Source organism: Lodderomyces elongisporus, chromosome 1 (genome assembly GCF_030384665.1).
Source record: "Lodderomyces elongisporus chromosome 1, complete sequence".
NCBI lineage: Eukaryota > Fungi > Ascomycota > Pichiomycetes > Serinales > Debaryomycetaceae > Lodderomyces > Lodderomyces elongisporus.
Genome location: NC_083673.1, coordinates 2,701,317 through 2,729,251, shown reverse-complemented (window position 1 = coordinate 2,729,251; position 27,935 = coordinate 2,701,317). Strand labels below are relative to the sequence as shown.

Here is a 27,935-nt window from a genome sequence, read left to right as displayed (position 1 = left end):
TTCTTTTTACTATATATGAAATGCTTATTTTGATTATAGTAATACCCTATTTCTTGCTCGACTCTTTTTCCAAGTATTCCGTCCATAAAGATACAAAACTCTGTCGTACGGGTACTTCATTCCCATTTGCATCAAGTTTGGTTTGGTTTTTGGGGTTAGGCACATGTTGTAAGCCAGCAGCTATTTTTTGCAGTGAGTCCCATTCCAATAAGGCACTTATAAGTTGAAGTGCCTCGAATTTCTTGGAATCTCCTCGTGGGAATTGAAGGAAACTGATAATGACATTCGATATAAGCTCTCTATCCACCAGCTTGTTTGAGCTGTCCCCGCCCTGTTTGAGCATTGTTAATGCTTTGGTCAAGTGTTCATTTAAAATTATTGCTTCATGGCGAAGTTTACCAATAAGAAGCTGTTTATTGTTTAGCTCAGACTTTAATTCGTCCAACTGTTTGTTTTCACTTTCGGCAAGTGCAAGCTTCTCTTTGTACTCTTTGACTTCGGCTTGTAAATCTTCTATACTCGATACCTGCATTTGATTTTGTTTTTGAATTGCGGTGATTTTTTCATTGCATAAAGATTCTATACTCTTGATTTGCTCTTCACTTTTCCTGATATTGGACTCTAGTTGTAAAATTATATTTGTCGATATTCGGAGCTCTTCTTCCTTTGAAATCAATTTAGTCTTGAGGTCTTCTTGTATTGCTTTGTTTTCCTTATATTCGACATCTGCTTCTGCTCTACTAGCATTCAATTCACTAATTTCTTGCTTTAGTTCGTGTATTTTTTTGTTCAACTTTGATGTTTGATTCTCCAAATTATATTTTTCATCTTGTAACTCATCAATTGTGGAGGCATATTCTCGTCTTGTCTTGTTTAATGTCTCATTCAATTTCTGGATTTCAAAATTGAGATTGTGGTTTTCATCTCTCAATTGTGCAACTACTGAATCGTCAACTTTATTGGCTAAAGTCTGTTCGTGAGTTTCTTGCATTTGTTGAAGTTTTGCTTTTAATTCTTCATTTTCACTACTTAAATTTTGAACCAATTCTGATTTTTCTTCCAATTCTAGTTCTGATTGTTTCATCTTACCAAATACTGTTTTCATCGAGGATAACCTGCTCACTAGACTATCGTAGGACTGTTGTATTTCGTCTCTTTCTTGTTCCACCTGCTTAAGCTTGGCTGCTGTGGCTCTATCCATTTCCACCTCACTCTCTTTAGTGTTGTTATTGTCGTTAACTTCAATACTACCATTAGTTTCTGTTTGGCTTATTGTTTGGTCATTTAATAACTGGTTGGTTGAAGAATGTGAATTTTGTAAGGTTTGCTTTTGCTTTGATTCGTCTTTATCGCTAGTATCCCTTTCTTCCATACTCAATGTCTCAACTCCATCCTTGATAGCATCTCCTGCTTCTTCTTCTTCTTCTTCTTTATTTTCTATTTCTTCTTCTTTCACTCCTTCTCCTTCTTCTTGTTTTGTTTTTAACTTATGTTCGGCAAGAGACCCATTTTGTTGAATCGTATTGGATTTTCCACTTTGCTTCTTCTTGTTCTTGCCCATATTTTAGAAGGAAAAAGAAAAACAAAAGAACAAAAATAAAATAAATATGAAATAGATGAAAGTGGGAAAAAAAAATTTAGATTGGTAAATAATAAATATGCAATGAATGAAGGAAAGAAAGAAAGAAAGAAATAACAAGTAAAAAGTAAAAAGTAAAAAGTGGAATGCAAAAGAAAGATTGGAAAGAACTGTATCTTATATGTGTGTGTACCAATAAATATGGTTGGTTTGTTTCCTATTTTGTTGTTGGATGCTAAATGCTACTAATGCCGTTCTCACTTTTGTTTTGTTTTTTTTTCGTTTTTTTCGTTTTTTCGTTGTTTTGTTTTTTTGTTTTGTTTTGTTTTTCGTTTTCTTAATTTCCCTTTTTTAATCTCCTTATTTTGTTTATTGGTGACTGGTTTATTGATGTTCCTAAACTATGTACAAGAATGATCTTTATTTCTGCTCAAGGTCCCTTTTTTTTTGATCCCTTTTATGTCCTTTTCTGGTCCAATAATCTTTTATGTTTATGAGGATGTCGGTGACGTTGTGTTAATATATAATTTTATTTTATTTTTCGGAGGGGGTTGTGTGAGGTGTGAGGTGTGAGGTTAGGTGGATCGACTCATGCTCGAAGAAAAATATTTATAATGGTAATAAATATTAGTAGTAGTGATGATGATGATGATGATGAGTAAAGGAAGGGGAGAAAAAAATAAAGAGTATTATTGTAGCGCAATTATTTATGTCAAAGTTCATACGTGTCCGACACAATGTAGCACTGGGTTTTGGACAGCGTGCCAAATACTGGAAACTTTTTGTTTTGCAACCAAAATCAAAATCAACACCTTCAACAACAACTCCAACAACTTCAACAACTCCAACAACTTCAACAACTTCAACACCTTCAACAACAACTTCAATGGTGCTAGCAATAAAGAAAAAAAAAATTACAATTTTTCTAAATTAAAGGTTCATTAGACTTTATAATAAAAGTTTTCATACATCTTTATTCTTTTTTTGTTTGTTGTGTGTTTTCTTTTCATCATCTCACTAAGAAAAAGTCAAGGTCAAAGACATTTGCAATGTTCTTTAATCCTGTTTGGGCCATTAATTGTCCATAAACAGATTTCAAGTACATTTCAAATACATTGCAAAGAGATTGGGAGATTGTGTGTGTGTGGGGGGGGGGGGGGGGGGGGAAGGGAGATGAGATAAAAAACTGGTATATACTGGCATACAGAAATCATTCTCCCATGGATTGTTGTTGTTTATTGTGTATAAGTACTGAGTACGCCTCAACAAGAGATGAAAGATTAAACTAACAAAAAATGGAATTTGTGCTAGTACTAATTGGTAGCGTCGCTTGACATAGCATCGCAACTCCTTCAAATTCACACCAATATGATAAACATATTTTGTCTTTTTTTTTTATTATTTACTCTCTATTCTTCTTTACTCTATATTCTTTGTTGTTTTTACGAACAAAGTGGTTTAAGTAGCATATTAGATGTAAAGTACAGAACAAGAAAAGCAAGATTGGTACTAAAGACTTTTCTCGAATTGAAAATGTAGAACAAAAGAAGGAAAAAAAAAGGGGGGGTGTAACTCAAAGAGAAGAATACAATACGTTGTAATGGAAAATGTAATTTTAAAGTTTAAGAAAGAAAGAAGAGGGAAACCCTCGAGTTCCGAAAACAGTAAAGAAAGTGCAAGATCAGGAAAGTATGGGATCTCTCTTTGTATTTATTTTTTATTTTATTTATTTATTTATTTTATTTATTAATTTATTTTTTATTTTATTTATGCTCGTTATAGTATACCTCTAGTATATTGATAACTACTGTTTTACTGTGAACACCATCACCACCATCATCATCACCTATTTTTGCTATCTAAGATAGATCTAGACTTGTGCAAACCAACACAAACCAACATAAACACACTGTTGAGTATTGCAATTCAACATAATGCCTCTTTCTCTAGAACAGCTTCCTTAAGGGCGAGAAACAAATGGTGTAATAGACCAGGATTTCCTTCAATGATTGTTCTATTTTTTTTTTACTGTTTATTGTTTTGTTTTCGAATAAGCTTTTGTTTCATGGCTTTTTGATCTATGTACAATATCCGTATGGCCCATTGAGATTCAACTGAACTATGGAGAGTTCTTCCGTATATATCTTATGTAGGCATAATCTACATATTTCTTTTTTTTTTTTTAGTCTTCTACTAAGTATGTCTAGCCCTTTTTTTTCTTCTTTTCTGTCTGTCTGTCTGTCTATCTGTCTATCTACCTCTCTCTCTCTCTCTCTTTAAATTCTACTTTGAGAGAACAAACCTCTTTTCTTCTCTTTCCTTTTCCTTCTCCTTCTCCTTCTCCTTCTCCTTCTCCCCCCCCTTTTAAAATTAAACGAGAACAAACACAAAAATAAAAATAAACACACACAAATAAACATAAACATTACACAAAACTAGATTCATTTAATTACTTGCATTGCATACATATATATATATATATATATGTATACATATACATATAGGTGATGTGCGCTTACACAACACAGCAACATAAATCCTACAAATACTTTTTCTACACACATCATACACTGAGAAACACAATATAGGCCTTGGAGTAGATGATCTATAATCCTTGTTAAGTCGGCAAACCACATTATGATAGTAGTAACAACATCATCAAGCATCAAACATCAAACATCAAACATCAAACATCAACAATAACAATAACAGTAACAATAACAGTAACAATAACAGTAACAATAACAGTAACAATAACAGTAACAATAACAGTAACAATAACAGTAACAATAACAGTAACAATAACAGTAACAATAACAGTAACTCTAAAAATTAGGTACACTCAAAATCGGAAGAAAAGAAAAAGATTCAAAAAAGATTCAAAAAAAGAATCAAAATTTCCAAATTCCAAAGATCCAGAATCCTAATTTCACAACCTGTTTTCTTTCTATAAATATATATTTAAATTCATTTATAATTATTCTTTTTATTATTTTTTTTTTTAACATGTATTTTTTTCGAAAGTTGCGTCTACAGATTGAATTTCAGATACACTTTATATTCTCAACAGATTACACAACACTATTATTATACACCAACCTGTGTCTTTTGTTACACTTTACAGATTAATATTCCTTTCTTTCTATCTCTTTATTTTTTCTGTTTTTTTTTTCGAGAATTACTTTAGAGATAAAAGAACGTGAAACTGGTTGATACTCATGATGATGCCTTGAGAGAGGTGGGGTCTAGCAAAATACCAACTGAAAAAAAGCAATAAACAAACAATACACTTTGCAATACACTTGTCACTACACTTGTCACTACACTTGTCACTCTAGAAGTGGATTCCATTAAAGAAGAGAAACAAAATAGATAAAAAAGAAAAAAAAGATAAAAGTTTACATTCAGATCCAAGGCATTTACTACAAATAACATCGCTCAAAAGAAGCAAGCTAGGAACAAGAGGACCATTACACCCACCATTTTCCCCTTTTCTCTCTTTCCTCTCTTTTCCATTCATCATCTTCCACCGTTGCTTTTGTCCTTTAACTTGTCATTGTACTCGTTCTCACAAACCATCGTCTAAAGAGACTTGGCAGTTTAATTGCTCTTGAAACAATATTGAACGTTTGCTTTAAGACAAAGCCATGTCCTCGAAAGATGATCGCGCCACCGTTTCCTTCAAAGAACAAAAAACAGAGAGCTATGCCTCCTCATCTTCATCTTCTTCACAACAACAACAACAACAACAACAACAACAACAACAACAACAACAACAACAACAACAACAACAACAACAACAACAACAACAACCTCAACCAACTCCACATCAATTGCATCAGAATGAAGGTTCGAGCGGACTTCACCTGCAGTTCCGCACTAGTCTACCCTATAACATGGCATCGTCACGCGCAGCAGAGGAGATTTCTGCACCAGATAGAGCGTCCCAGGCCCATGCTCAGGTCCAGGTCCAGGTCCACCCCCATTCTCATTCCCAAACATCCATTCCTTCCCTTTCAGTACTCAATGAGTCCATCCAAAGATCGTCTAACCCAACTGAACCATCATCATCATCATCACCACCTGGGAAACGAATCACAGACCCAGGTCTCTTGAATCTATTGGGCCCCAACGTTAGTCTGTTCCCATACTCGGAAAAAGCATTTATCGAAACAATGAAGCTAAGAACCGAACAAGAACGCACAAAGCAAGAATACTACAAAGCTGAAATCGCAGGCCGAAACTTGAGTATCATTCAACATGCCGTGCAAGCCCAAATACCTACACATTTGATTCCACAATTGTGTGTTGGAAATTCTTTATCAATGAGTCAGGTACCTCTAGAGCTGTCGAATCCCACACTGCAGCTTTTACCATTTATATCGAAACAGCAATCACAATTGACCTTGCAACATCAAAACTTGCAATCTATGCAGACACCACTACTGCAGGAGCAACAACTACAAATCATACAAGAGACACAGAGACAGAGACAACAGGAACTTCAAGCACAAGCACAAGCACAGGCACAGGCACAGGCACAGGCACAGGCACAGGCACAGGCACAAGCGGCACAAGGTCTTCAACCATCGCCGTACATTGTAGCACAAAGACAAGTTGGCACAACTCAACCTCAACGGGACCCTTTTAATGCCAATCCAAACTTTCCAAGTGGGTTTAAATTTGGTGGTGGTAATGGTGGGAACCAGGGTACTCATTTAACAAGTGCAACGAAAAGCAAGAGGCCAATGTCTCCTGCCAAGATAGGAGCAGCAGCTGTAGCCAATTTGGCTACACCAACAGCTCCGTTTCGACGTCCAAAACTCTCGGAATTTGGGTCAGGGTCTCAAGTTGGAGCTGGATCTCCGGCGCGGCGTGCAAAGGGTCACCAACGCCATAGCTCCATGCCAACAAATGTTGCCGGAGTTGCATCATCGACACCTTTTTCGAAACTGCGCAAAGCACGTCAGGGCTCTCAAGCATTCTTTAGTGATTTAAATACATTAGACTCGGCTGGAGGTCATCAAAACCAACAGAAGCAGCTATTGCAATCACCTCTAGGTACAACTACCACAATACAAGTAAACCCAATACCAGCCCAGCCACTACACAAGCAAAGCAAGCTGTCAGTGCAACCACTGCAAGAATCTATGACCTCGTTTCAGCATATTATCCAATTTCATCATTGGAGGCCCGAAGAAGAAATGGAAGGAACAAGATCCGGAACTGGAACTGGAACTGGAACCGGAACCGGAACTGGAACCAGAACTGGAACTCGAAGAGGAGGGGGAGGAGGTTTAGAATCGTCATCGGCAAGCATTATTAAAAGCTCACAGCCACCTTCTACAAAACGCCGTAAACCTCTGTCTTATGGTGAATCCGTTGGCGGAAATAGTGCATCTAATATCCTTCAACCAGCATTTAAATTTGAAAATCCGGCTCCTGCTTCACAAGAACAAGAAGATGATGATGATGATGATGATGATGAACGGAAGCGCAAGAAGGAGGGTGAGGAAAATAAGGAGAAGGACCATATCAAGGCTGACCAAGAATTTAAAGATTCTCGAATGGAAGTTGTGGAAGCCAAGACAGAAGAGAACAATGACGATGCTGGAGGTGCCGGAGATGCCGGAGATGTAGGAGAGGATGCTGATGATGCTGATCTGTCGATGGATGCCACTATCAACTATGAAGGTGGTACAGAAAAGGTTGCATCTGATGCAAATCCACCAACCCAGGGTCATTCACGACAACAACTGAATGTGGGGCGGTACCCGCATGATATCCTCTCGGGAAACAAGGATTGATAAAGTGACAAGAAAATCTTTTACCCGTGAGAGTATAAAAAGGATAGAAAAATGTATCAAAAAAAAAGAAGGTAGGGTCAAGTGATGAAAAATATTATTTAATACTTTTTTATTTCTTGCTTATATATTCAGTTCATCAGAATCACTTTTAGATGTTTATAATTATTTAGTATCAACCTCTTGTTTTATATACCCATTTTCTAGCATAGAGTGAATTAACAAGCATAGCTCCAATCATGTATACATTTTGTGTTCTTTGCCTTTAAATTTTTTTTTGCGCTCATTATCTAAATCATCTTGGTAAATAAAAAATGTTTTTTCATTCAGGTGTGGGTGTGAGCGTGAGCGTGAGTGTGGCTAAGAGAAGGGGGGGGGAGAGAGAGAAAGAGAGAAAAAAAAAAAGCAACAATTCCTTATGAACACAAACTCACTCGGCCGAGCCAATATCATCGCTTACGACTGGATAAGTGGCAAACAGGATATTTACTGTATATCAGCTAAATTTTTTGTAAATAATTCTTTAGCTGAAATAATCAAAATAATACACTTATTAACTGCCAAGGATGTTGATCAAAGCATGAATAGAACAGCCCTTCTTTTGTATATATCAATCCCCTTTCTATATTTCTAGTTTTTACAACTTTATATATTTATTATAGCTTGGCTAAAGCAGTTTGCAACAACAGAGTATTTTTTTAGAATAAAATCATCCCAAAAAAATTTGAAATTGATTTTTTCTTCTCGATTCCAAACATAAAAAACAAAATATCCAAAATAAACCAACTTTCAATTTTTATACACAGCCAAATATATAAGTCATTCAACATTGAACCTGAAAGTTATCTGTTATGATCTAAATGGTTTCTCGAATAACACTCTGAGTCAAAAAAATGGAATTGCAAGTTGATTCGTTTCTCTTTTTTTTTGAATAAAAAAAAAATAAAGTAGAGCCTAAATTTTTTTTTAAGCATAAAGATATTTGATGTTGTTTTCACAAAACGATATATGTAAAAAAAATCTCCCAGACAGGGAATTGAACCCTGGTCTACCACGCGACAAGCGGTAATTCTAGCCACTAAACTATCTGGGACTTTTTCTTGTTAGGATTTGCGCTAGGATATAGAAGACAATGCACTATGCATCTACATTATCAAAGAGCTGTAAAATTGTCAAATATTCTTTTTATTCATCTTTGTCATAAATTCAACTTTTCTTCCCCTTGATTCTTCTTCTTCTTTTACCAGTTTATTAGTATATGTGTATATACATATATTTACCTATGTATGTTGTCACGTGTATCATTACAGTGCATATTTGTTGCACGCATGGTATTTACCAGATTTCGTACGACACTAGCACACGTTTGCCATATATATCGGTTGAGCCATATTAACGTGTGATCGCATGCTTTGTTGGTACACAGATCTTTTGAGAAACAATTAAAATACCACTCAATTCGAGTGTACCTTTATCCAATGTTTTTGATTAGCTAAACGAAACAACATAATGCACACCAGTTCAAAAAAAATTGCCAAAAGATGATCAAAACTTAAGTTTCACACGTCATCACAACAGCTGGGATTGCAAAGTTATAGCGTTGTTGCCTTGTAGAACTGTATGTTTTCATATTCTCATAATTTTCGCAAGGCTAGTTCTTGCCAAATATAGGGCTGTCAAGTCAGTTGATCACGTAACAGTTTTGCTTGAGTGGATCGAGAACCATTGATGAGCGACAATAATGTTGTTGAGTAGTCAGAGTGGAAACCACGAGTAAACTGTTTTAATAGGTACGTTCAAGTGGAACGTCGATGAACATTTTTAATATGTCTTAACCAAAGACTTTTAATGAGTCTAAGAACCCAAAAAAGAAAAAAAAAAGAACATCAACAACAACAACAACAACAACAACAACAACAACAACAACAACAACAACAACAACAACAACAACAACAACAACAATTTTATTTCAAACTCTATTAAGGAGTGGCTTAAGATGTAATGAACTTTTTAGTAAATAGAAAGATGGATAATTGATTACAAGGACTTAGTAAAACAACCGGGTTGGAAAGTGCCAAACCCAATTTTTTTTTTTAGTAATAGTTTTTAAAAACTCAGTTTAATCAAGCCGATCCTTCTCTTTCCCTTTCTTACTGTTTCTTCATCTCCTCCCTCACCCAAGAATTGTATACATATTAATAGAATCCTTAGCTTTTCTTCTCCTTTTATTTATTTTCTATTTTTTATTTTTTATTTTTTTGTTTTTAGTTTTTCTTTATTTTGGGTAGAAGGGGTAGGGCGGCACAGAAGAAGATATACTATAGTGGGAGGGCTCTGAAGGGTAAATCAGATTGTAACCAAATTGAATTCATGTAAATCTCTCTATTGCTTGGTCAATTGCCATGGTATATTTTGCATTGGCCCCAATTATATAGTGGAGTAACATTAAATTTGATGATTACCCTTTCACGCTGTACTTTCAATTGGCGCCCAGGGATGCTTATAGTTTCACATTCACATTTGAGGATTTTTAGAAATTAATTAATGGTAGACATAACAGATATATGCTTTGTATCATACATGACATTCACATTTTGTAGAGATCCATAAAAAGTTGAAATAAACTAAACACAAGTCAGGACAAGTGAGGACAAAACAAAGTAGCAGCGATAGCTTCACGCGCTTGCATATTTTGATGTGGAAAAAGGAAAAGAGAGAACAAAAAAAAAAAACCAAAGGAAAATAAAACTCAGAAACAATAATCTAGACTCAGAACGGCTTCATCTATAGAATACCATTTGCAATATTTACCATTGTTATAAAGTAACTCGTACTCCCACAATTCACAACAGCGATTTACGATTACAATTAGCAAATTTTGCTTTACGCCATTGATGAGCTTCCAGTACTTTACTCAAGAGGTTTTAGATGAGTTTGATGGATCTGGTAGAGTAGAGATTCTAGAGGCATTAGACTCTTTCGAGTCTAACAGTCAGGAAAGCGAAGATGAAATAGTTATTCTTTTCACGGAATTGGTTTTGTCGTACGAGGAAAACAAATTAAAAGTGGCTGATATAGTTGATTTCCTTAGTCAAGCAATTAAAAACGATGACATTGCGAGGATGTTTTGCCAAGTTCTCAATTCATTTCCGATTTCTGAAAAAAGTCAAGAGCTTTTGCAAACACTAGTTCAAAAAGAAAACATCATAAAGCCAGATACAATAGGAGCTCATATTAGCACTGATTTTATTAAAGAATGCGAGCTAGTACCGAAAGCTGTGCTCACCAGGACACTAAACACCAGATTAAGAGATTCCTTGTACACACAGCGGAAATTTAACCTCCTATATCAAGAGACGGAAGGTTTTTCGAAATTGATTAGTGAAATGCACAACATTTTCAGCAATGATAATACAGATCTTCAAATAGACTATGCATTGCAAGTGATTGATAAACTAATAGGTCATTATGATTTAGATCCCAATAGGTGTTTAGACGTTCTTCTTGACGTGCTTCCGAACTTCATCATTATAAAACCTGAATGCGTGGTGCTGCTATTGCGCAAAAGTAAATGGTGGCCCATTAAGGAAAGTAATAATACAACCCTCGAAAATTTATCAGATGGCGGTAGCAACGTGGCCACCAGGATATACGCTTTAAAGTTTCTTTCGCATAAGGACAAGGAATTCTCAGAATCTTTTAAGCAAACCATAACAATTCTAATCAAAGAGGGATTTCTCAGCTTTGGTTCGATTTATAAGTACTTGCTACCAAACGATGAAGGAATGAAGCCCTTTAAAGACGCATACGACGAAAAAGTACAAGAAAAAGTGCTCAAAGCAGGGGCTAGTGCATTAGCTCTAGCAGCACCTCTCGCAGATGATGAAGATGAATCGAGTACAGAACCAAAATCGAAAACAAAGCCAGTCGTCGAGTCTCGCAAGGCCACGAATTTGGCATTGAACCAAAAATTCCAACTTTTGAAAACATTTGCCTTGAATGGGTTATATTGGCCAACCATATACATCTTGTCAGAATATCCTTTTCTTGCAGACGTTGATAATGAGATCAAGGTAAGCTTGTGCAGAATGTTTGGTGCAATACTTGAACCATTTTACAAAAGTGTAACAACAACAAGTCTTAACGACAATAATGAAGTTTCTCACTTGACGCATGCCAAAGGTGTTTACTTTGCTAGAACTGGCAACAAAGTTGCAATTGAACCAGTGAAATATACTGATTTTCTTCGTTACTCAGCAACAAAAAAAGATTACAGCAACAAGAGATTTCATTACTTTTATAAAGATTGGACATCCGGGTTGCCCTTGATCAACAGTTTTGAAACATTAATGCAAGTTTCGCAAGATTTCTTGAAATTCATTGGCAGTAACCTTTCTGATGACATTGTACTTTTTTCCAAACTATGTGATGTTGTGCAATCTTTTGCACAAGAGGAGCAGTATAAAGATCAAGTATTTCATTACTTCAGAAACTATATTTTCCCAGTGATGCCCTTGATTACTGAAAATTCTATTGCTATTGATAAAGCGTTTGCAATCTTGGCCATATACCCGTTGGAGGATAGGTTTAGCGTTTATGGTGAACTATACAATAACTTAAGGAAGAATAACTTGCAAATAAAGATTGCTTATAGTGTAGCAGAAAAGTCAACAAAAGATGCTTTAAAGAGGTTATCAAAGGAGAACATTCGTCCAATGATGCGAAGACTTGCTAAGATTTGTTTCTCCAATCCATTGCCTTGTTTGTTAACAATATTGCAGCAAATTGAAAGTTATGATAATTTGATAACTTTAGTGGTTGAAACAGCAAGATATTTCAATGATTACGGCTGGGATAATTTAACTGTGGCAATTTTAATTAGGTTGAGCTCTGACAGAAATGCTAGCCAGGATAATGGAATGATTGATCGCCAGTGGTTACAATCATTAGCATCTTTTATTGGTAAAATTTGCCAGAGATACCCCAAAGCAATTGATATTAAAACCATATTGAGCTACTTGATCAAATCCTTTTACGCAGGAGAAAGGACGGGAATACTTGTATTGAAGGAAATGCTTTCGTCAATGGGTGGAATTCAATCTTCTTCTGATTTGACCTTGAGACAAATCGATATGATTAGTAGCGGGTCATCACTCCTGAAGATGGTTTATCGAATCATAGATGATGTCAGGTATAATCGAGTTACTTCGGGTAGTCATTTGTTGGAATGCTTTAAGGCATTAAATTGTACCACAGAGGTTATAATCTTGTTATGTCTGATACTTAATGATTTAGTGTATGATCAAGCGGAAAATCAACTAAAAGTATTGGCCAGTCGAGCCGATGATATCAGCGAGGTCATCAAACTTTTCATTACTTTGATTGACTTTTTTGGCAATGGTGATTCGTTGGAACTTATGCCAATTGAAGAAATGACGGAATCTTATGGCGTTCCTGTGGAGTGGGCTTTTGATTTATGGAGAACCAAAAAACATTCGGATGACGTTTTAAACCTAGATGAGTTTGGATCCAAAATTTGTCCCGTTAATTTCCCTTCATCTCTTTATAGTTCATTTTGGTACTTATCGCTCGGAGATATAAATTATTCTGATTCCCTTTATAATGGCGAAGTTGAAAAGTTGGAGTCAAGTATCAGAGGATTGCGAAATGCTATTACGATGAATGCTCGAAATTCTGATTACCCAAAAGCAACAATTGAAAAACATCGAAGAGAAATTGATGAAAACAAAGTGTTTATCCAGAAGCTTCCTCTGGATAAGCAGATTCATCGAGAAAGGAATGAAAGAATAGATGAGCAATTGAGTAAATTATCATCAAATTGGTTTTGTTATAACAATGAGGTAAATGGCGGAGAACAAAAGGAAATGCTTGTGAGATTTATGCAGCACTGCATCTTTCCTCGTGCACTCCATTCATCTTTCGACGCAGTGTATGCAGCTCGGTTTATTTTCAAACTTCATGCAGTGAAAGTTGCAAACTATTCGTTAATAGGTTGCTTAGATGTCCTATTCAATTCAGAGGGTTTGTTTGGAAGCTTATACTCATCAACTCCGGCTGAGATTGAAAGTCTCGGCTTCTTTTATGCTGATATTTTAAAGACGTTAGCGGAACTAAGAGTAGAGCAAAAGAAGTTTGAGGACTTTAAGTTGTATGATTTTGACGAATTTAGAAATTCTGTCTATAAGTACCATTCGACAATTGTTGATGCAATAGAACAATCATTAACAACGCCTGATTACATGTCAAGAAACAATGCAATATTGTTTTTGAAGGGTTTACTTAGTGTTTTTCCAATCGTTGAAGATCACGGAGAAAAAGTGGTGAGATTGGTTGAGTTGATTTTGGCAAGTGATTCTCGAGATGATATTAAGTTATCGTCTGGAGCTCTTTTAGGTCATATTAAAGCAAAAGCGACAACTTGGATTCCTATCTATGATTTCATTCCAATGAGCGACGAAGCAAAACAGAATATTATTAAAGATAAAAAAATCGCACGAGAAAAAGAAGAAGCCGAGCGGAAGAAAATAGAGGAGAGAATATTGAGAGAAAAGAGGGAGAAGATTGCAAAGGAAGAAGTTTTGAAGAAAAACTCAACCATTGATTACAATTCAATGTCTACACAGCCAAACCGCCCGATTTCGAGGGCAACTACAATTGACTCGAAGTCTAAATATGCAGAGTACGCTCCAGTAGCAAGAGTAAAAGCGGACAAAGATTCTGCTACTGGAGCCGCCACTGGAGCTGCTGCTGGAGTTGGTGCATTATCAGCGATTAGTACAAATGGAGGTGAAACCAAACATACGAATGGTATTGGTGCCCCTACTATCAAAGAAGACACGCCACAGTCTGATTCTTCCAAGACCAAAGAAAAAATTGATATCAAAACTCGACTTTTGCAATTAAAAGAGCAAGATCGCCAGAGACGCTCACAAAGCCCCGTGGGAGAAATAAGTGACAATGTTGGTGAGCAAATGGAGGAAGAGAAGATAAGTGAAATTAAAGATTTTGGTGCCAACCTGTTACTGTCTGAAAATGTCAAGAATGATGTAAATGGTGGTAATAAATCAGAGAAAAATAACACAATTGCAAAGAGTTCTAATGAGTCTATTGATACAGATGCGACACCAACTGTTTCAGCAGTTACGGAAAACACCGATGAAAACTCACTGAAAATAAACGAAGAAGAAAAAGACAAACTCAAAGAAGAAGAAGAAGGAGAAAGAGAAGGAGAAAAAGAGGAAAAAAGCAGACAAAAAATTCCATCCAGACCACACATCAGACCGCGAGCACCATCGCGACCTCAAAGCCGAGCAAGTAATGAATCCGATACGAAACCCATAGGACCAGCAAGAAGGGCACCTTTGCCACCACAAGAACGTCTTCTTGGTAAGGATTCAAGAGCTCAATCATCATCACGCGAAGTTCGTGAATCACGCGGTAAATACCAATCATCAGCTTCATCATTTGGTCACCAAAATGATTACTTAATTCCACCGCCACCACCTCCAATTCCACCACCACCACCACCACCTACATCATTTCCTACTCAGTCGACCGGTTCCAACAGAAATCACAACAACAACAACTATAATAATGACGGCGATAGTCAGGCCAATTCAAGACGTAGTAATTTCAATTCTGGGTACAATCGTCACAATAATGGTAGCAAGAGCAACAACAATTCAAACGATCGCGATCAACCATCTCTGACTGGTGGTAGAACCAGATCTTATGATGGTAGACGCGATAACAGGGGAAGGGATAAGGAGCAAGGTGATACTATAGCGGCAAATCGTGGTGGCCATTTGCAAGATAGAAAGAGGCGAGCAGATGACTACGGTGGAAGAGACAGAGAGAGAAGTAGAGGCTCATACAAAAGAGGTCGTTATTGAATATAAAAATACATGGTAGTATTTGGTATAACTATTATTATGAATAATATTAATATTACTATTATTGTAATTGTGATTGTTATTGTAGTTTGTGTTTGAACTAAAATAAAAGTGTATCTTCAATTTTCTTCAACTGCACCGTTCAACTCTTGTTCTAGAAGTTGATCAAATGCGTTGTCTGATTCATCAAATTCGTGATGATCGTCATCGCTATTCTCATAGCTATTGTTATTGTGCTTGATTTTCTTTGTGGGAGGTTCCAACTTTTCGAATTGATCCGGAGCCAGCTCCTCTTCTTTGGGTAAGCCATCTAAAAATTGTTCTATTCTTTGAAGATTTTCTGCATGCCATTTTAAATGTCGCTGTAAATCATAGTCTCTTGAAAACGCCCTTCCGCATTTGGGTTTTGGACATACCAATTTTTTTGAAAGATCGTCGTGAATGAGCTTGATAATGCTCTTGCCGTTGAGCAACGACGTGTTTAATGAGGTGACGGATTTATGAGCTTGTCCAAGCTCTGATCTAACTTCGGTTTTAGTAAAATTATCCAAATCTGAATCGACATCCAAATTAGAATTTGTCAGTGATCCTTGTTTCTGGTTCTGCATTTGTTTTCCATCTCGGAGCAAAGATGGTGTAACATTGTCAAGTTTGTTCAACTCTGACATGTTGTTCTCTATTTTAAAATTTTTTTGACTGATTTTTTCGCCAATTGCCGCCAAGTCGCCTGGTAGATTACCATCATGAAATTGATTATAGTGCAGCACCAAGTCCATTTTTTTGCTGAACTTGCCAACGTCGCAGTATTTACACTGCCATGCTTTCGAGGCTTCATCGTGGCTGAGCATATGTGATTGTAAACCTTTCTTACCAACACAACCTTTGTCACATTTGGGACATTTTAGTTTTGGATGTTCTTGCTTCATGTGAAACTGAAGAGCCGACCATGTTTTGAAGTTCGAGAAGCATCCTGGTTGGTCGCATTGGTATGCTGGAGATTCACCGTGGTGTTTCAACTTGTGTTGTGCAAGCTTATATGGTCTCGTGAATGTCTTATCGCACTGTTGACAGGTTAAAGTCTTTTCGTGAACCGAGAGTATATGGTGCCGTAGTGACTGGTGCTTGTAGAAGGATTCATTACACCCATCAAATGTGCATTTAAACGACTTTGTATGCGTAACCTCGTGTCGTTTCAAATGTTGTGCAGTATTAACACCTTTGCCACAAAAGGAGCAATGATAAGGCTTTTCACGCGAATGTGAAATCACATGGGCATCCAAGTGTGACTTTCGAAGAAAAGATTTGTTGCAATCTGGGTATGAACAAGGGAACGGTCGCTCACCAGTATGTTTTCTTTGATGTTGTTCTAGTAAGGATGGTCTGTTGTATGCTTTTGAACAACCTTCGTAATCACAAAAGTATTTCTTCAGTCGTATGGTTGAGCTCTGTGAGCCTACGGATGTTAATGATTGTGTATCTGAGTCATTCATTTCTGCTTCATAACTATTTTGAAATTGATCTGATTTGTTACTTTGTTACTTGGCTACTTGGCTGTCATAGTATAATGATATGAATAATAAAGACTTCCAGTTATGGTCCTTATGGGTTAATCAGATGAAATGTCGTATCTTTCTTCTCTTTTTTTATTTTTTATTTCTTCTCTTTTTTTATTTTTTATTTTTTATTTTTTATCTTAAAATCAATAAAAGATAAATTTGTGCAAATAATATCTTTTGAGATGAAGGTGCCTTAATCCATGGTCTTGAATACGGGATCGATGTGCTTCCTTTTCAAACTCTTGATGTAATCAAGAAAACCAAAAACATTAGATAATAAATTACAATTCATTGAGGGGAAGAAAAACAGGGTGTGATGGCGACAGAGTACCAATATGTTCTTGTTTTTGTCTTGTGTGGATAAATCATAACGAGCTTCTAGAATGTGGAGCTAGACATCTGGGGGTCGGCTGTAAAAAGTAGAGGGAGCGCAGAAGAAGGAGTATTCGAAGACAAGCAAAAAAAAAAAAATAAATAATTTGAAATTCAAAAAGAAAAAGGAAAAGGAAAAGGGAAAGGGAAAGGAAAAGGAAAAGGAAAAGGAAAAGGAAAAGGAAAAGGAAAAGGAAAAGAAAAAGGAGAAGGAAAAGCAAAAGAACCAAACAAACCATAACATCAAAATGGATTATAAAAGATCTCGTTTCGGTACTATAGGTTTGAAGTAGGCATTCTCCAAAAACAGTTAAGGTAAAAGAGATGGCGATTTTTATTGATGCAAGTGAGCAAATTCAAGTAAGCGGAAGTAATAGTTTGTAACTCTTCATGACCCTTTATGGCCCTTTATGACCCTTTTGTTGCCGCGTACATACACGCTTCCACAAACCAAGTCTAAATTAAAACTTTTGTCAGTTTCATGACCAGTTTCATTATCAGTTTCATAATCAGTTGCATGGAGAACCTTACATTTTCAACATATCTTCTTGTCGTTTCTGAGTAACCGCTTTCTATTAGTTTTCTTTCCTCATGTTTTTTGCTCCTGTTCTTGTTCCTGTTCCTGTTCCTGTTCCTGTTCTAGTTTTTGCCAGATAACTCTTACACCGTTTTTTTTTCCCACAAAGATGGATATATCGGCAAATGCGGCTCGATCAGAAATGACGTCTTTCTCTTTTGGTCAGTCACTGTTGGTTACTTGGTTGAAGTAGATAATACAACTTTGTTTATAAACTCATTGCACCTGTTGTGCCAGTTGAACCAATGATGAGCATACCTTACATTTCCTATGATACGTACTTTTGTCATCACTGAGCAATTCTATGACAAAAAAAATTTATGACTAACCATATATATATATATATATGTATATATATATATGTATATATATGGAAGTGGCAGAACGAAACAGACATTCAATTATCCAGATACCCACCTTATTCGCTCGTACATAACGTAACATACGTAACATACGCACTTATACTTATACTTTTACTTATACTTGTACTTATACTTGAGCTTTGTGTTTGTACTGTTGGCACTTGCATTTTCACTGTTTGCCCTAATTTTCTTTCTTAACAAATTCTATTGCCCATTATCTCGCTCCGAATTTTTTTTTTTTTTTCTTTTTCTTTTTTCTCCTAAGCTCGGAGGAAATAAGTTCATGACAAGGGGGCCACTTGCTTCAATCTACGCTAATTCCACCACTATCATCTTCAATCACGACAGACAACTACCCACAAATTACCTACAAATTACTTATAAATTACTTACAAACTACTCACAAACTACTCACAAACTACATCTTTTCATATAAGTTTACTAGCAATTTAGGACTACGCATCATGGGTATCAATAATCCCATTCCCAGAAGCTTGAGGAGTGAGTCTAAGTATGTATATTCCATCAATTACCAATTAATTATTTGTAGTACTTCCAGCATTCCGCCATTGCTTCACCTACCCTCCACCCCTTTTTCATGTTTAGCTTTTTTTTTATTCAACTAATAATTGGCGAGAAATGGCCCAAAAGTCGAATTCAAATTCAAATTTAAATTTCATTTCCAATTCAAAATCAAAAGACTAACATAACCCCCCCTTTCTTTTTTTTTTCTAGAAAAGCAGCAAAAGTTCTTGCCTCATTTATCAAACCGAACCAATTGGCCGGTCCAGATGAGATTATCCCACCAAAAATCTTGAAAAACGCCAAAGGTTTGGCCATCATCACCGTCTTGAAAGCCGGTTTTCTTTTTTCCGGAAGGGCAGGCTCAGGTGTTATTGTTGCCAGATTACCAAATGGAGAATGGTCTGCGCCATCTGCTATCATGACTGCTGGTGCAGGTATGGGTGGTATGATTGGCGCTGAGTTGACCGACTTTGTGTTTGTCTTGAATACCAAGTCAGCCGTTGACTCTTTTGCCCAGATGGGTTCCGTGACCTTGGGTGGAAATGTCTCTGTTGCCGTGGGACCGTTGGGTAGAAGTGGTGAAGCTGCAGGTACAGCTTCATTGAGTGCCGTTTCTGCGGTTTTTGCTTACTCCAAGACCAAAGGCTTATATGCTGGTATTTCGCTTGAAGGATCAGCAATTATTGAAAGAAGAGATGCTAACAGCAAATTTTACGGTGAGAATATCAAAGCTAGGCAAATTTTGGCGGGTGAAGTTGAACCACCTCCAGCCTGTGACTCCCTTATGAGAGTATTAGATTCCAGAGTGTTTAATAATAGATCACCATACGACGAGGACGATTTCTACAATGATGAGTATTATGATGACATCCCAGATGAGTTTTCAGACACTACATCAGAGTACTCGGAGACTCCACGGAGACGCCGTGGTGCAGCAGGAGGTGGATCCATTAGAAGATCACACGGAGGCAGCAGAAGAAGACGGTACTCAGATGAATATTCAGATGAAGATGATTATTCCGATGAAAGCGATGATTATGGCTATGGAAGGAATAGACGAAGAGGCGCAAGCGGTGGTGGATATGCTGGAGACAGAGACAGAGACAGAGGAGGGTACAGCGGTGAAAGAGATAGGGACAGACGTACAGGATCAAACAGAGGGTCTACTAGGGGATCTTCAGGTGCTGGCCTATCTAGTTCAAGGACGCAAACGACATGGGAAGACGACATTTACGACTCTGGTTATAATGGAAAAACTAGATCTAGAGGCAACAGTGATGTTGATCGATTGAATGCAAGATTGGGGAACACTAGATTGTCTCCAAATAAAAACAGCAGCGGGCCATCTAGACCTGCTTCTTCATCGAAACCAAACTTTGGAGGCGCCAGTTCGGGTGCCGGTTCTGGTGCCGGTGTTTATGGACAAAGATCTAAAGCCAACTCAAACCAGGCAAGAGCCTTGTATTCTTTCAAAGGTGAACAAAGTGGTGATTTGCCATTCAAAAAAGGAGATGTCATTGAGATTTTAAAAAGAACTGAGACCGTTGATGATTGGTGGACAGGCAGAAACAATGGAATAACAGGCATATTTCCTGCAAACTACGTTGAGCTTCTTTAATCAAAAAGCTTTTACTAAGAAAAAGAAAACAATAGCAGCTATGGTGTTATTTATGGTATTCACCCTAGGCAGTGTATGTATTATTTAAAATGAATAATTTTTGGATATAATATGCAGTATTTTTTATTTTTTGTAAACTTCTTTAAATTCCTTTAATTCTATTCTTCTTCTTTGGGATTTACGAGCAAGTACCTAGATTAGAGTCGATTTTACTTGTGATTTCTGATTTGTCTTTGGAAATAAAATATTTTAAACTTACGACATGGAACCGTGTACGCTTTCCAACAGGTGCAAATGAATATGAGGTAAGCTCACCGAGTGATTTGAAATATGTAACGAGGATATCTGGAGGTATAATTGATGAAATGCCGTAAATTTGAACTTGTACCAAACGCTTTTTGGCTTCTTTATGTGCAGCTTTTTGTCCTTTGCAATTTTGCACCGAGCGTATATAATTCTTATCTCGTAACTTATTGTTACTCTCGGTTTTACTTTTACTTTTATTTTCATTCTCATTTTCAGTTCCAGTTCCAGTTCCAGTTCCAGTTCCAGTTCCGTTTTTATTTCTGTTCTTTGTCATTGTAATCCTTCTTTTCTTTTTGCTTTTAGCTTGTATTTCTTGATTCTTTGGTTTGTAGATAAACATCATCTTCCTAAGCAACGATTGTATGTTCAATGGGTCAGGGTTATAAAGAACCATTTGCAAAAAAAAGCACCTCAACATTTTTAACGCCTTCTTGTTTGAAACTATTTGTAGTTGTGGGTGTTTCGTGTTTCCACAACTGTTTTGAAGCTCAACTTTGTTTGTTTCAGAAACTCCTCCAGTGGTTATAAAAAATGAACCCCAAATCTTGTTTTTGCAACACAATAAGCTGTACATCATTCTTACGTCTTTAAACTGGCACACAAGAATATCAGCATCATGATTAAAGTTCATATTTTTTACATATGGCTTCATGTCCAATTGAAGTTGATTCAAGACAAGGGAGGAATACGGGTGTTGAAGTTTGGGATAGAGAAAAAGATAGTTTGTGTTGGAGAGTAATGCAATTTTGAATGTTATAGTGTTACCCACAACAGTACTATGATTCATGTATCGCTCACAATTAGGTATTGTTCGTGTAGAGGATGTCCATGCCGGCCATATTGGGATAAAAACGTCATGAACGGGAAATGATAATTTTGCTTTGACAATGTAGTTTTTTTCATTTGGGTGTACTTTACTAAGGCTTTGTAAGTTTGGTAAAATCTCCAGCCTCGAGCTTTTCGAGCTTGATTGCGGTATTTTATTGACTCCAGAATTATCCTTACGCTCTTTCCAACTTGGTAGGGGTAAGAATTGGTGACGCCATTTAGGTAAAATATTAGTTTGAATCAGTTGGGGTATTGTGTTGACGCTTGCTACTAACAGTTGATGGGGCAGCTGGGGCTCTTGCGGCAGGTTTGGTTGCAATTTAGACTTGTCAATCGATGCCACCACATTTGGCAACGAGTCTGTTTGATTTGATTTTTGATTTGAACATTTGTCACCTTCCTTTTCTTCAAAACCAAGAAAAGACCTTATCTTGATTTTAAATGCAAACATGAACTTATCTATTAAAAATATCAAGGGTTGGAGCAGAATAGGTAGGAATGGAGTAGGAAGGGCGATAATAAACAAATTTTTGTGTGAATGGGGTTGAGAAAAATAACCGCTCAAAATAAAATGTTGGCTTAAAATATTTTTCTCGTATAATATTATTTTTTTTTTAACGTTTTTTTTATCAACCTCTGATTGTCTCCATTTCTCTTCCATATTGTTTCGTTTTTGTTTCATCATTTTCCATTTTCCATTTTCCATTTTCCATTTTCCATTTTCCATTTTCCATTTTCCATTTTCCATTTTCCATTATCAACTTTCGATTTCTCAACTTTATTGTTTTCTTTGTACGAAACCGAGTTTTAAGAAACATGAGAGTCACGATACACAAATCAAGTCTGCTATACGGATACATATGTATCTATTAATTTTTTATTCTTGGTTTTTTTTTTTTTTTTATAATTTTTTTAATTTATTTTCCCAACTAATCAATGTTGAATTGAACAATACAATAAAAAAAAGTCTCTTCAATTTTGTCTACTTTACATTCGTCTAGTCTATACATTTTCTATTTTTACCCTTTTCTCTTCTATTTCTTCTTCTTCAAAATTCTTTCTGTTATCTCCTTTTTTTTCTCATTTTTTTTGCCTTTTCTTCCCCACTATTTTCCTGATCTAATTTAATTGAAAGACTTCATTTACAAAATGTTTAATCACTACTTGTCCTTCATCGAAAGTTGGATCTGGATGTCTCACCACTGCTGCCGCATGTGTCATCATCGTATTCCTTAAAAGAATAGGGATTTTTCTCCACGTCAAGGTGTTTAACTTTTCTACCGCATATGATTGGTTTGGGTCGAGTTTGATCTCTGGGAACTTTGATGAATGCGATGTTCTGTAACTCATTGCTCCATACATGTCTTCAACAACGGTGTCCTGCTCGTCCTCCATTTTGTTTGAAAAATCAGTTAATAATGATGACGTTTCTTCAGAGTATTCGTAAAGATGGGATAATTTATTATCCTTGTTATTGTTAAACTCGCGTAGTCTAAATGTGGATTTGATTTTTTGCACAATCGAGGGAATGATGAATGATAGCGCCCAAATAGGAGACAACGCCGTGATGTAAGCAATCAACTTAATCCAGTTCAAGGTCTTCCACAACCAACTGAATTTGGAATTCTCATATGGAGTTTGTGTATTTGATTTTCTTTGCACATAATGGAATGGCTTTGCTGAGTCAATAATATTGGGTTCATATCCCTTGATGTACTCACATTCAATATTTTCTGCCGATTTGTTGTACATTGAGTTTACAGGGTCTACAGATGATATAGCAGCTGTAAACCACGAGCATCTCTTATCATTGACCACATTGGCATAAAGTGCTCTATACTTGAAGTTCTTCAATGCTTGGTAGAATTTGGAGTTTGGATCGGTCATCCAAACGAGCAATGGTTTATTGTGTTTGCCAACCTTATCCTTGAGGAAGAATTGAGACCCAGTAACGAGCAAGAAGAGCGGCGCAGTGTAATTGTAGATCCGTACTGATAAATTGTGAGTTTGTGGGTTCAGCACCCCAATATGCGGGGTACAGAATGTGACAAAGTTGATGGGTTGTATGTCAGTGAAGAACCCTTGTGCGTAAAGTATACCTATGGCATATCTCGAGATCAAACCACCTAATGAGTACCCAATAATGGAGAATTTGGTGACGCGATCGCCTTGCTCGGAGATTTGCTTTGTTTGTTGAAGAATTTCATCAACTATCCTCTTGCCATTGACATCAATACCATCGTATGTCAAATAGCCTGAGTGCGAGCCGGTCTTGTGCACCAACAATCTACTTCCATCAATGGGCTTGATATTATCATCAATTTGTTTTTCGATATAGTTGAGATGTGAGGAATTGCCCCAGATTCTTTAGAGAGCGTTAGTATAATGAACTGGTTACACGAAGCTTATATTGAAGTTGTGTTTTTCAAAAAAATAAAATAGAAAAGAACAACTCAAAAAAAAATAAAAAAGATAGTGGAAGAAAAGGTAGATGGAGAGAATATCACTGAAGTAAATGAGTGATGGTGCTTTAACATACCCATGAACAAGGATTACTAAGTGAAAATCAACCATTTAAAAAGATGTATTTGAAATCAAAAAAAAAAAATTAAATATTAAATATTGTAATTGTTATTGTCCTTTATAATTGTTTGTTGAAAAGAAGGAGGTGTTAAGTACGATTTGAAGATGCAAAGTTGCGTGGTAGAGGTGATGATGATGGAATTGTTTAAATGTTGATGTTGGTATAAGGGAAGAAATGAGAAGGAAAGTTGGGAGTTTGTGTTGGGATTAAAAACAAATTAAAAAAAATTAATAGGCGAGAAAGGAGGAAAGAAGGGGAATTATATTATCTTATATTATAATATATTAATGGCTATGGCTATGGCTATTGTTACAATTATTGTTAATGTTATTGTTATTGTTATTGTTATCGAGTTTTTTTTTTTTTTTCTGATTTAGAGATAAGCCAAACGATTTAGAAATAATATCTCAAACAAAACGAGGTACGAGCATAACTTCTATGCTAGTTATATATGGTAGCGCAAGTCAATAAAAAAAACGTTGGGTGGGACAGTAACAAAGGGGGGGAGAGAGGGAGAGAGAGAGAGAAAGTGTGTGTGTGTCTATGTGTGTCTGTGTGTGTGCGTATATTTGTAGGCGATTTCAGATTTCAGATTTCAGATTTCACATTCACATTCTTTTTCGTTTGCAGCTGAAAATCTTCCTTCCTTATTCTCTCTATCTTTGTGTTATCTCCGAGGTATGGAATTCCTGGGTATTGGGTCCTACATAGCAGTTCCCCCCTTCTTCTACACCAACTACCGATGGCTACTTTCTCTTTCCAACATGTTTTTCCCCGTTTCTTTTTTTATCCTTAATTTTTTTCAATTTTTTTTTTTTTTAAATTCTTTTTCTTAATTATATATATATATATATATTTGTTACTTTTCTACACTAAGGCCTTGCGTAAATATAGAATATTCTTTTTAGAAAGCGGTATACTTTTTTTGTAGACTCCAACATTCTTTACATCCTTTGAGTCGTCTAATTATATTCTTTATACTCTATTTACATCATCCATGGCAGTTGAGTCCAGTTATCTTTGTTGCATTCTTCCAAACTCTTATAAACAGTTTTGCAATACCACGCCCGTGGCAACACCAACATTTAAGGAGTCTACAACATCATCATTAACTCTCAACTTGGGAATACTCACCATAAAGTCACTCTTGTTTTTAAGATTTGTTCTTACGCCTCTACCTTCACTACCAATTACCAACAAAAGAGGCGTCCTTCTCAACACTGTTTTGAGATCGCTGAGTTCAATAAATTTATTTAAGAGGTGCAGCGGCTCTTCTTCTTCTTGTTCTTGTTCCTGTTGTTGTTGATGATGATTTTTCTCTGCCCTATATTGGTAATTACCAACACCGTTCTCCAACTTATCGTTTGAGATGTTGGGCCTACCTGCTGTGCTCACCACGCTCCAACCATTACTTTTCATTTTTTCAATCAACTTCATATTCTGGTGTGTTTGGTAAATATCGAGAAGATCTAATGCTCCAGCTGACGCTTTATTGGCAACTGGCCCCAACTTGGCACTGGCATGAGTAGGAATTATCACAAAGTCAACACCAAAGAAATACGCACTTCGAAGTACCGATCCAATGTTTTGGGGATCAGTGATTTCATCCAAATACAATGCAAGTGGGTAAAGTTCTGTTTCATTCTGCCTTTCATTTTCACCACTTTTATTCACAAATTCAATATCCATTCCTTGCTCTTCTTGGTTTTCATTTTGTGCAAAAGCTCTAAAAACTTTCTTCGTTTGCTGTTCAAGTTCACCAAGTTCATTCTCGACGGATATCGTATATATGCTATTCTCTGCTGATCCAATATCAGTCACGTAGGGAATATCTAATGGTTTAGTCTTTAGCACCAACCCATTGTGTACTCCATTCTTTGTCAAAATGTTTAACGCATTCTTGTCTCGCACAGTTTGACATTTCACACCATATTCTTTCTCTGCATACTTAATAATACCACGATCATCGGATTTAAAATTGTAGAGACCCAATATTGGTCTTTTCCTAGCCTGTAATACCGCCCTTACTGGATGTGTTCCATAGACGTATTCAAAAAAGGTATCGAATTTAGAACCCGAGCCTGAGCCTGAACGTGGATTAAAATCCCAAGCTCCACCCAGTCCTCTTCTATCATTTGAAGACATAATTTCCAAGGCTGTTGGACCATCGGGGTATATATCACGTTTACCACGTGCACCCATCATCTCTTGCTCTTGCCACTCTTTCTCCTTCTTTTTAGCTTCATGTTCTTTCTTCATGGCACGAAATCGTCTTTGCCGAGCAACTTTTTCCTCTAATGCTTGTCTCCTTTCGTCAGACATCTTTCCATACTTTCTCTTGAAAAATCGGTCTTTGGATATGCCTTCCGCGTCCCATGGTTTTACTTCGGGTTTCGACAATGGTAAGTTCTTGTGAAAAGATTTCGGTTCATTCTTGGGGTTGGAATAGTGTGGCTTGTATATTGGTTTGAGATCACTTCGCACATCTTTAGATTTGAATAAAGTCGATACAATTGAAAACAGTCTACGTTGAGTAGTGCAGAAAGACATTGCGTAAAATATATGCGTGTTTGCAACGTTCTATGAAACTTCTTGTTTTGTTCTTTATATATTTGTTGCAAAAGAACAAAAAAATTAGACACAACTAGGGAGGTACGAAAGCAGAAAGAACAAGTTTGTCTCTGTCTCTCTCTATGTGTGCGTGGCGGAGGTGATGGATGGATAGAGTGTTAAAACTAATTTTTATTTTACGATGCTTTTATCTACAACACAGATCAACTTCCTTTTTTTTTATTTTTTTTTCTCTTTTCTCTTTTTTTTTTCCTCCATTTCTTTTTTGTACATCTTCAAGTTAATCCATTATCTATTATAAATTATATATCATCTATCATTTCTTATCCATCGTTTATAAACAAATTTTACCAAAAAAAAAAGAAAAATAAAGCAATAAGAAAATTTGCATCTATGACAACACTCCTTTAGTACTTGGGACATCATCTTTTCCTGTCTTTGAAATAGCTTCTTTGATGGCAATAGCCAATGCCTTGAATGCACTTTCAGCTCTGTGATGATCATTGAATCCTCTTAAACAATCAACATGCATGGTGATAGCCGCCAGCTGTGCAAAGCTTTCAAGTACATGTGGAATCATTTCAGTTGACAAGTCGCCAATTTTTTCTCTCTTAAGACCCAACTCAACCACAGCAAATGGCCTATTGGACAAATCCACTACAGCCCTACTCAAAGCTTCATCTAAAGGAGCAAAACCATGACCAAATCTCTTGACTCCCTTGATTTGTCCTAATGCATCCTTGAATGCCATTCCAAGCGCAATACCAACATCTTCACTAGTGTGGTGATCGTCAATGTGCAAGTCACCAATACACTCAACAACCAATGACCACCCTGAGTGTTTCGCAAGCGCGTGCAACATGTGGTCAAGGAATCCAATACCTGTTTGGACATTAATAACCTGTCCTCCAGTCTTTTGGATTGCATGGTCCTCTACTTTGTCATTTTTAGGAAGAATCGATGTGGGTATGCTTACTGCACCTCCATCTAAACTTAATGCAATCTGAATTTTAGTTTCATTTGTGTCTCTTTTAACAAAGGCTTTTCTCTCTGAACTCATTATGTAGATTAATTTCTTGTAAACTGTTGAAAATTCAAGGTGGAGAAAGATAGAGGAGCAAAAAAAAAAAAAGAAAACGCGTTTGAGGGAGTAGTGAAGGAGAGACGACGAGGTAATAAATAAGAAAATAGAATGGGTAAATATGTTTGGAAAAAAATGAGAAAGAAGAAAGAAAGGAGAGGAGGAGGAGGAAAACCACGAGAAAGCGTTTCTTTAAAATTGTGTGATGGTGGCGGGCTGACCTTTATCTGAAAAATTTTGTGCCAGTAAAAAAAAAAAA

General features: G+C 36.4%; 9 protein-coding genes and 1 non-coding gene across 10 annotated transcripts; 3 read left to right on the top strand and 7 right to left on the bottom strand. All coding sequences in view use genetic code 12, as the record gives it.

The window, feature by feature from the left end:
• Window positions 1-46: 46 nt before the first annotated feature.
• PVL30_000975 (uncharacterized protein) lies at window positions 47-1,561 on the bottom strand (the record flags this gene model as incomplete). Its single annotated transcript, XM_001528441.1, has 1 exon — window positions 47-1,561. The coding sequence occupies one exon, from the start codon at window positions 1,559-1,561 to the stop codon at window positions 47-49; it is 1,515 nt and encodes a 504-aa protein (XP_001528491.2).
• A 3,665-nt stretch (window positions 1,562-5,226) lies between these two features.
• PVL30_000974 (uncharacterized protein) lies at window positions 5,227-7,386 on the top strand (the record flags this gene model as incomplete). The annotated part of the gene is made up of 1 exon (XM_001528440.1): window positions 5,227-7,386. One exon carries the CDS (start codon window positions 5,227-5,229, stop codon window positions 7,384-7,386), a length of 2,160 nt encoding a protein of 719 aa, XP_001528490.2.
• Window positions 7,387-8,404: 1,018 nt separating this feature from the next.
• Window positions 8,405-8,476, bottom strand: PVL30_000973. Its single transcript has one exon. It is a non-coding gene; the product is annotated as a tRNA-Asp (tRNA).
• A 1,801-nt stretch (window positions 8,477-10,277) lies between these two features.
• Window positions 10,278-15,296, top strand: RLR1 (THO2 plays a role in transcriptional elongation; the record flags this gene model as incomplete). Its single annotated transcript, XM_001528439.1, has 1 exon — window positions 10,278-15,296. The coding sequence occupies one exon, from the start codon at window positions 10,278-10,280 to the stop codon at window positions 15,294-15,296; it is 5,019 nt and encodes a 1,672-aa protein (XP_001528489.2).
• A 119-nt stretch (window positions 15,297-15,415) lies between these two features.
• Window positions 15,416-16,786, bottom strand: PZF1 (Strongly-conserved Zn-finger binding protein (TFIIIA); the record flags this gene model as incomplete). Its single annotated transcript, XM_001528438.1, has 1 exon — window positions 15,416-16,786. The coding sequence occupies one exon, from the start codon at window positions 16,784-16,786 to the stop codon at window positions 15,416-15,418; it is 1,371 nt and encodes a 456-aa protein (XP_001528488.2).
• Window positions 16,787-18,627: 1,841 nt separating this feature from the next.
• On the top strand, window positions 18,628-20,306 carry PVL30_000970 (uncharacterized protein; the record flags this gene model as incomplete). Its single annotated transcript, XM_001528437.2, has 2 exons — window positions 18,628-18,674; window positions 18,899-20,306. 2 exons carry the CDS (start codon window positions 18,628-18,630, stop codon window positions 20,304-20,306), a joined length of 1,455 nt encoding a protein of 484 aa, XP_001528487.2.
• Window positions 20,307-20,484: 178 nt separating this feature from the next.
• Window positions 20,485-21,891, bottom strand: PVL30_000969 (uncharacterized protein; the record flags this gene model as incomplete). Its single annotated transcript, XM_001528436.2, has 1 exon — window positions 20,485-21,891. The coding sequence occupies one exon, from the start codon at window positions 21,889-21,891 to the stop codon at window positions 20,485-20,487; it is 1,407 nt and encodes a 468-aa protein (XP_001528486.2).
• A 668-nt stretch (window positions 21,892-22,559) lies between these two features.
• Window positions 22,560-24,014, bottom strand: PVL30_000968 (uncharacterized protein; the record flags this gene model as incomplete). Its single annotated transcript, XM_001528435.2, has 2 exons — window positions 22,560-23,805; window positions 23,980-24,014. 2 exons carry the CDS (start codon window positions 24,012-24,014, stop codon window positions 22,560-22,562), a joined length of 1,281 nt encoding a protein of 426 aa, XP_001528485.2.
• A 1,051-nt stretch (window positions 24,015-25,065) lies between these two features.
• Window positions 25,066-26,574, bottom strand: PVL30_000967 (uncharacterized protein; the record flags this gene model as incomplete). Its single annotated transcript, XM_001528434.1, has 1 exon — window positions 25,066-26,574. One exon carries the CDS (start codon window positions 26,572-26,574, stop codon window positions 25,066-25,068), a length of 1,509 nt encoding a protein of 502 aa, XP_001528484.2.
• A 412-nt stretch (window positions 26,575-26,986) lies between these two features.
• On the bottom strand, window positions 26,987-27,655 carry HIS3 (imidazoleglycerol-phosphate dehydratase; the record flags this gene model as incomplete). Its single annotated transcript, XM_001528433.1, has 1 exon — window positions 26,987-27,655. One exon carries the CDS (start codon window positions 27,653-27,655, stop codon window positions 26,987-26,989), a length of 669 nt encoding a protein of 222 aa, XP_001528483.2.
• Window positions 27,656-27,935: the final 280 nt, after the last annotated feature.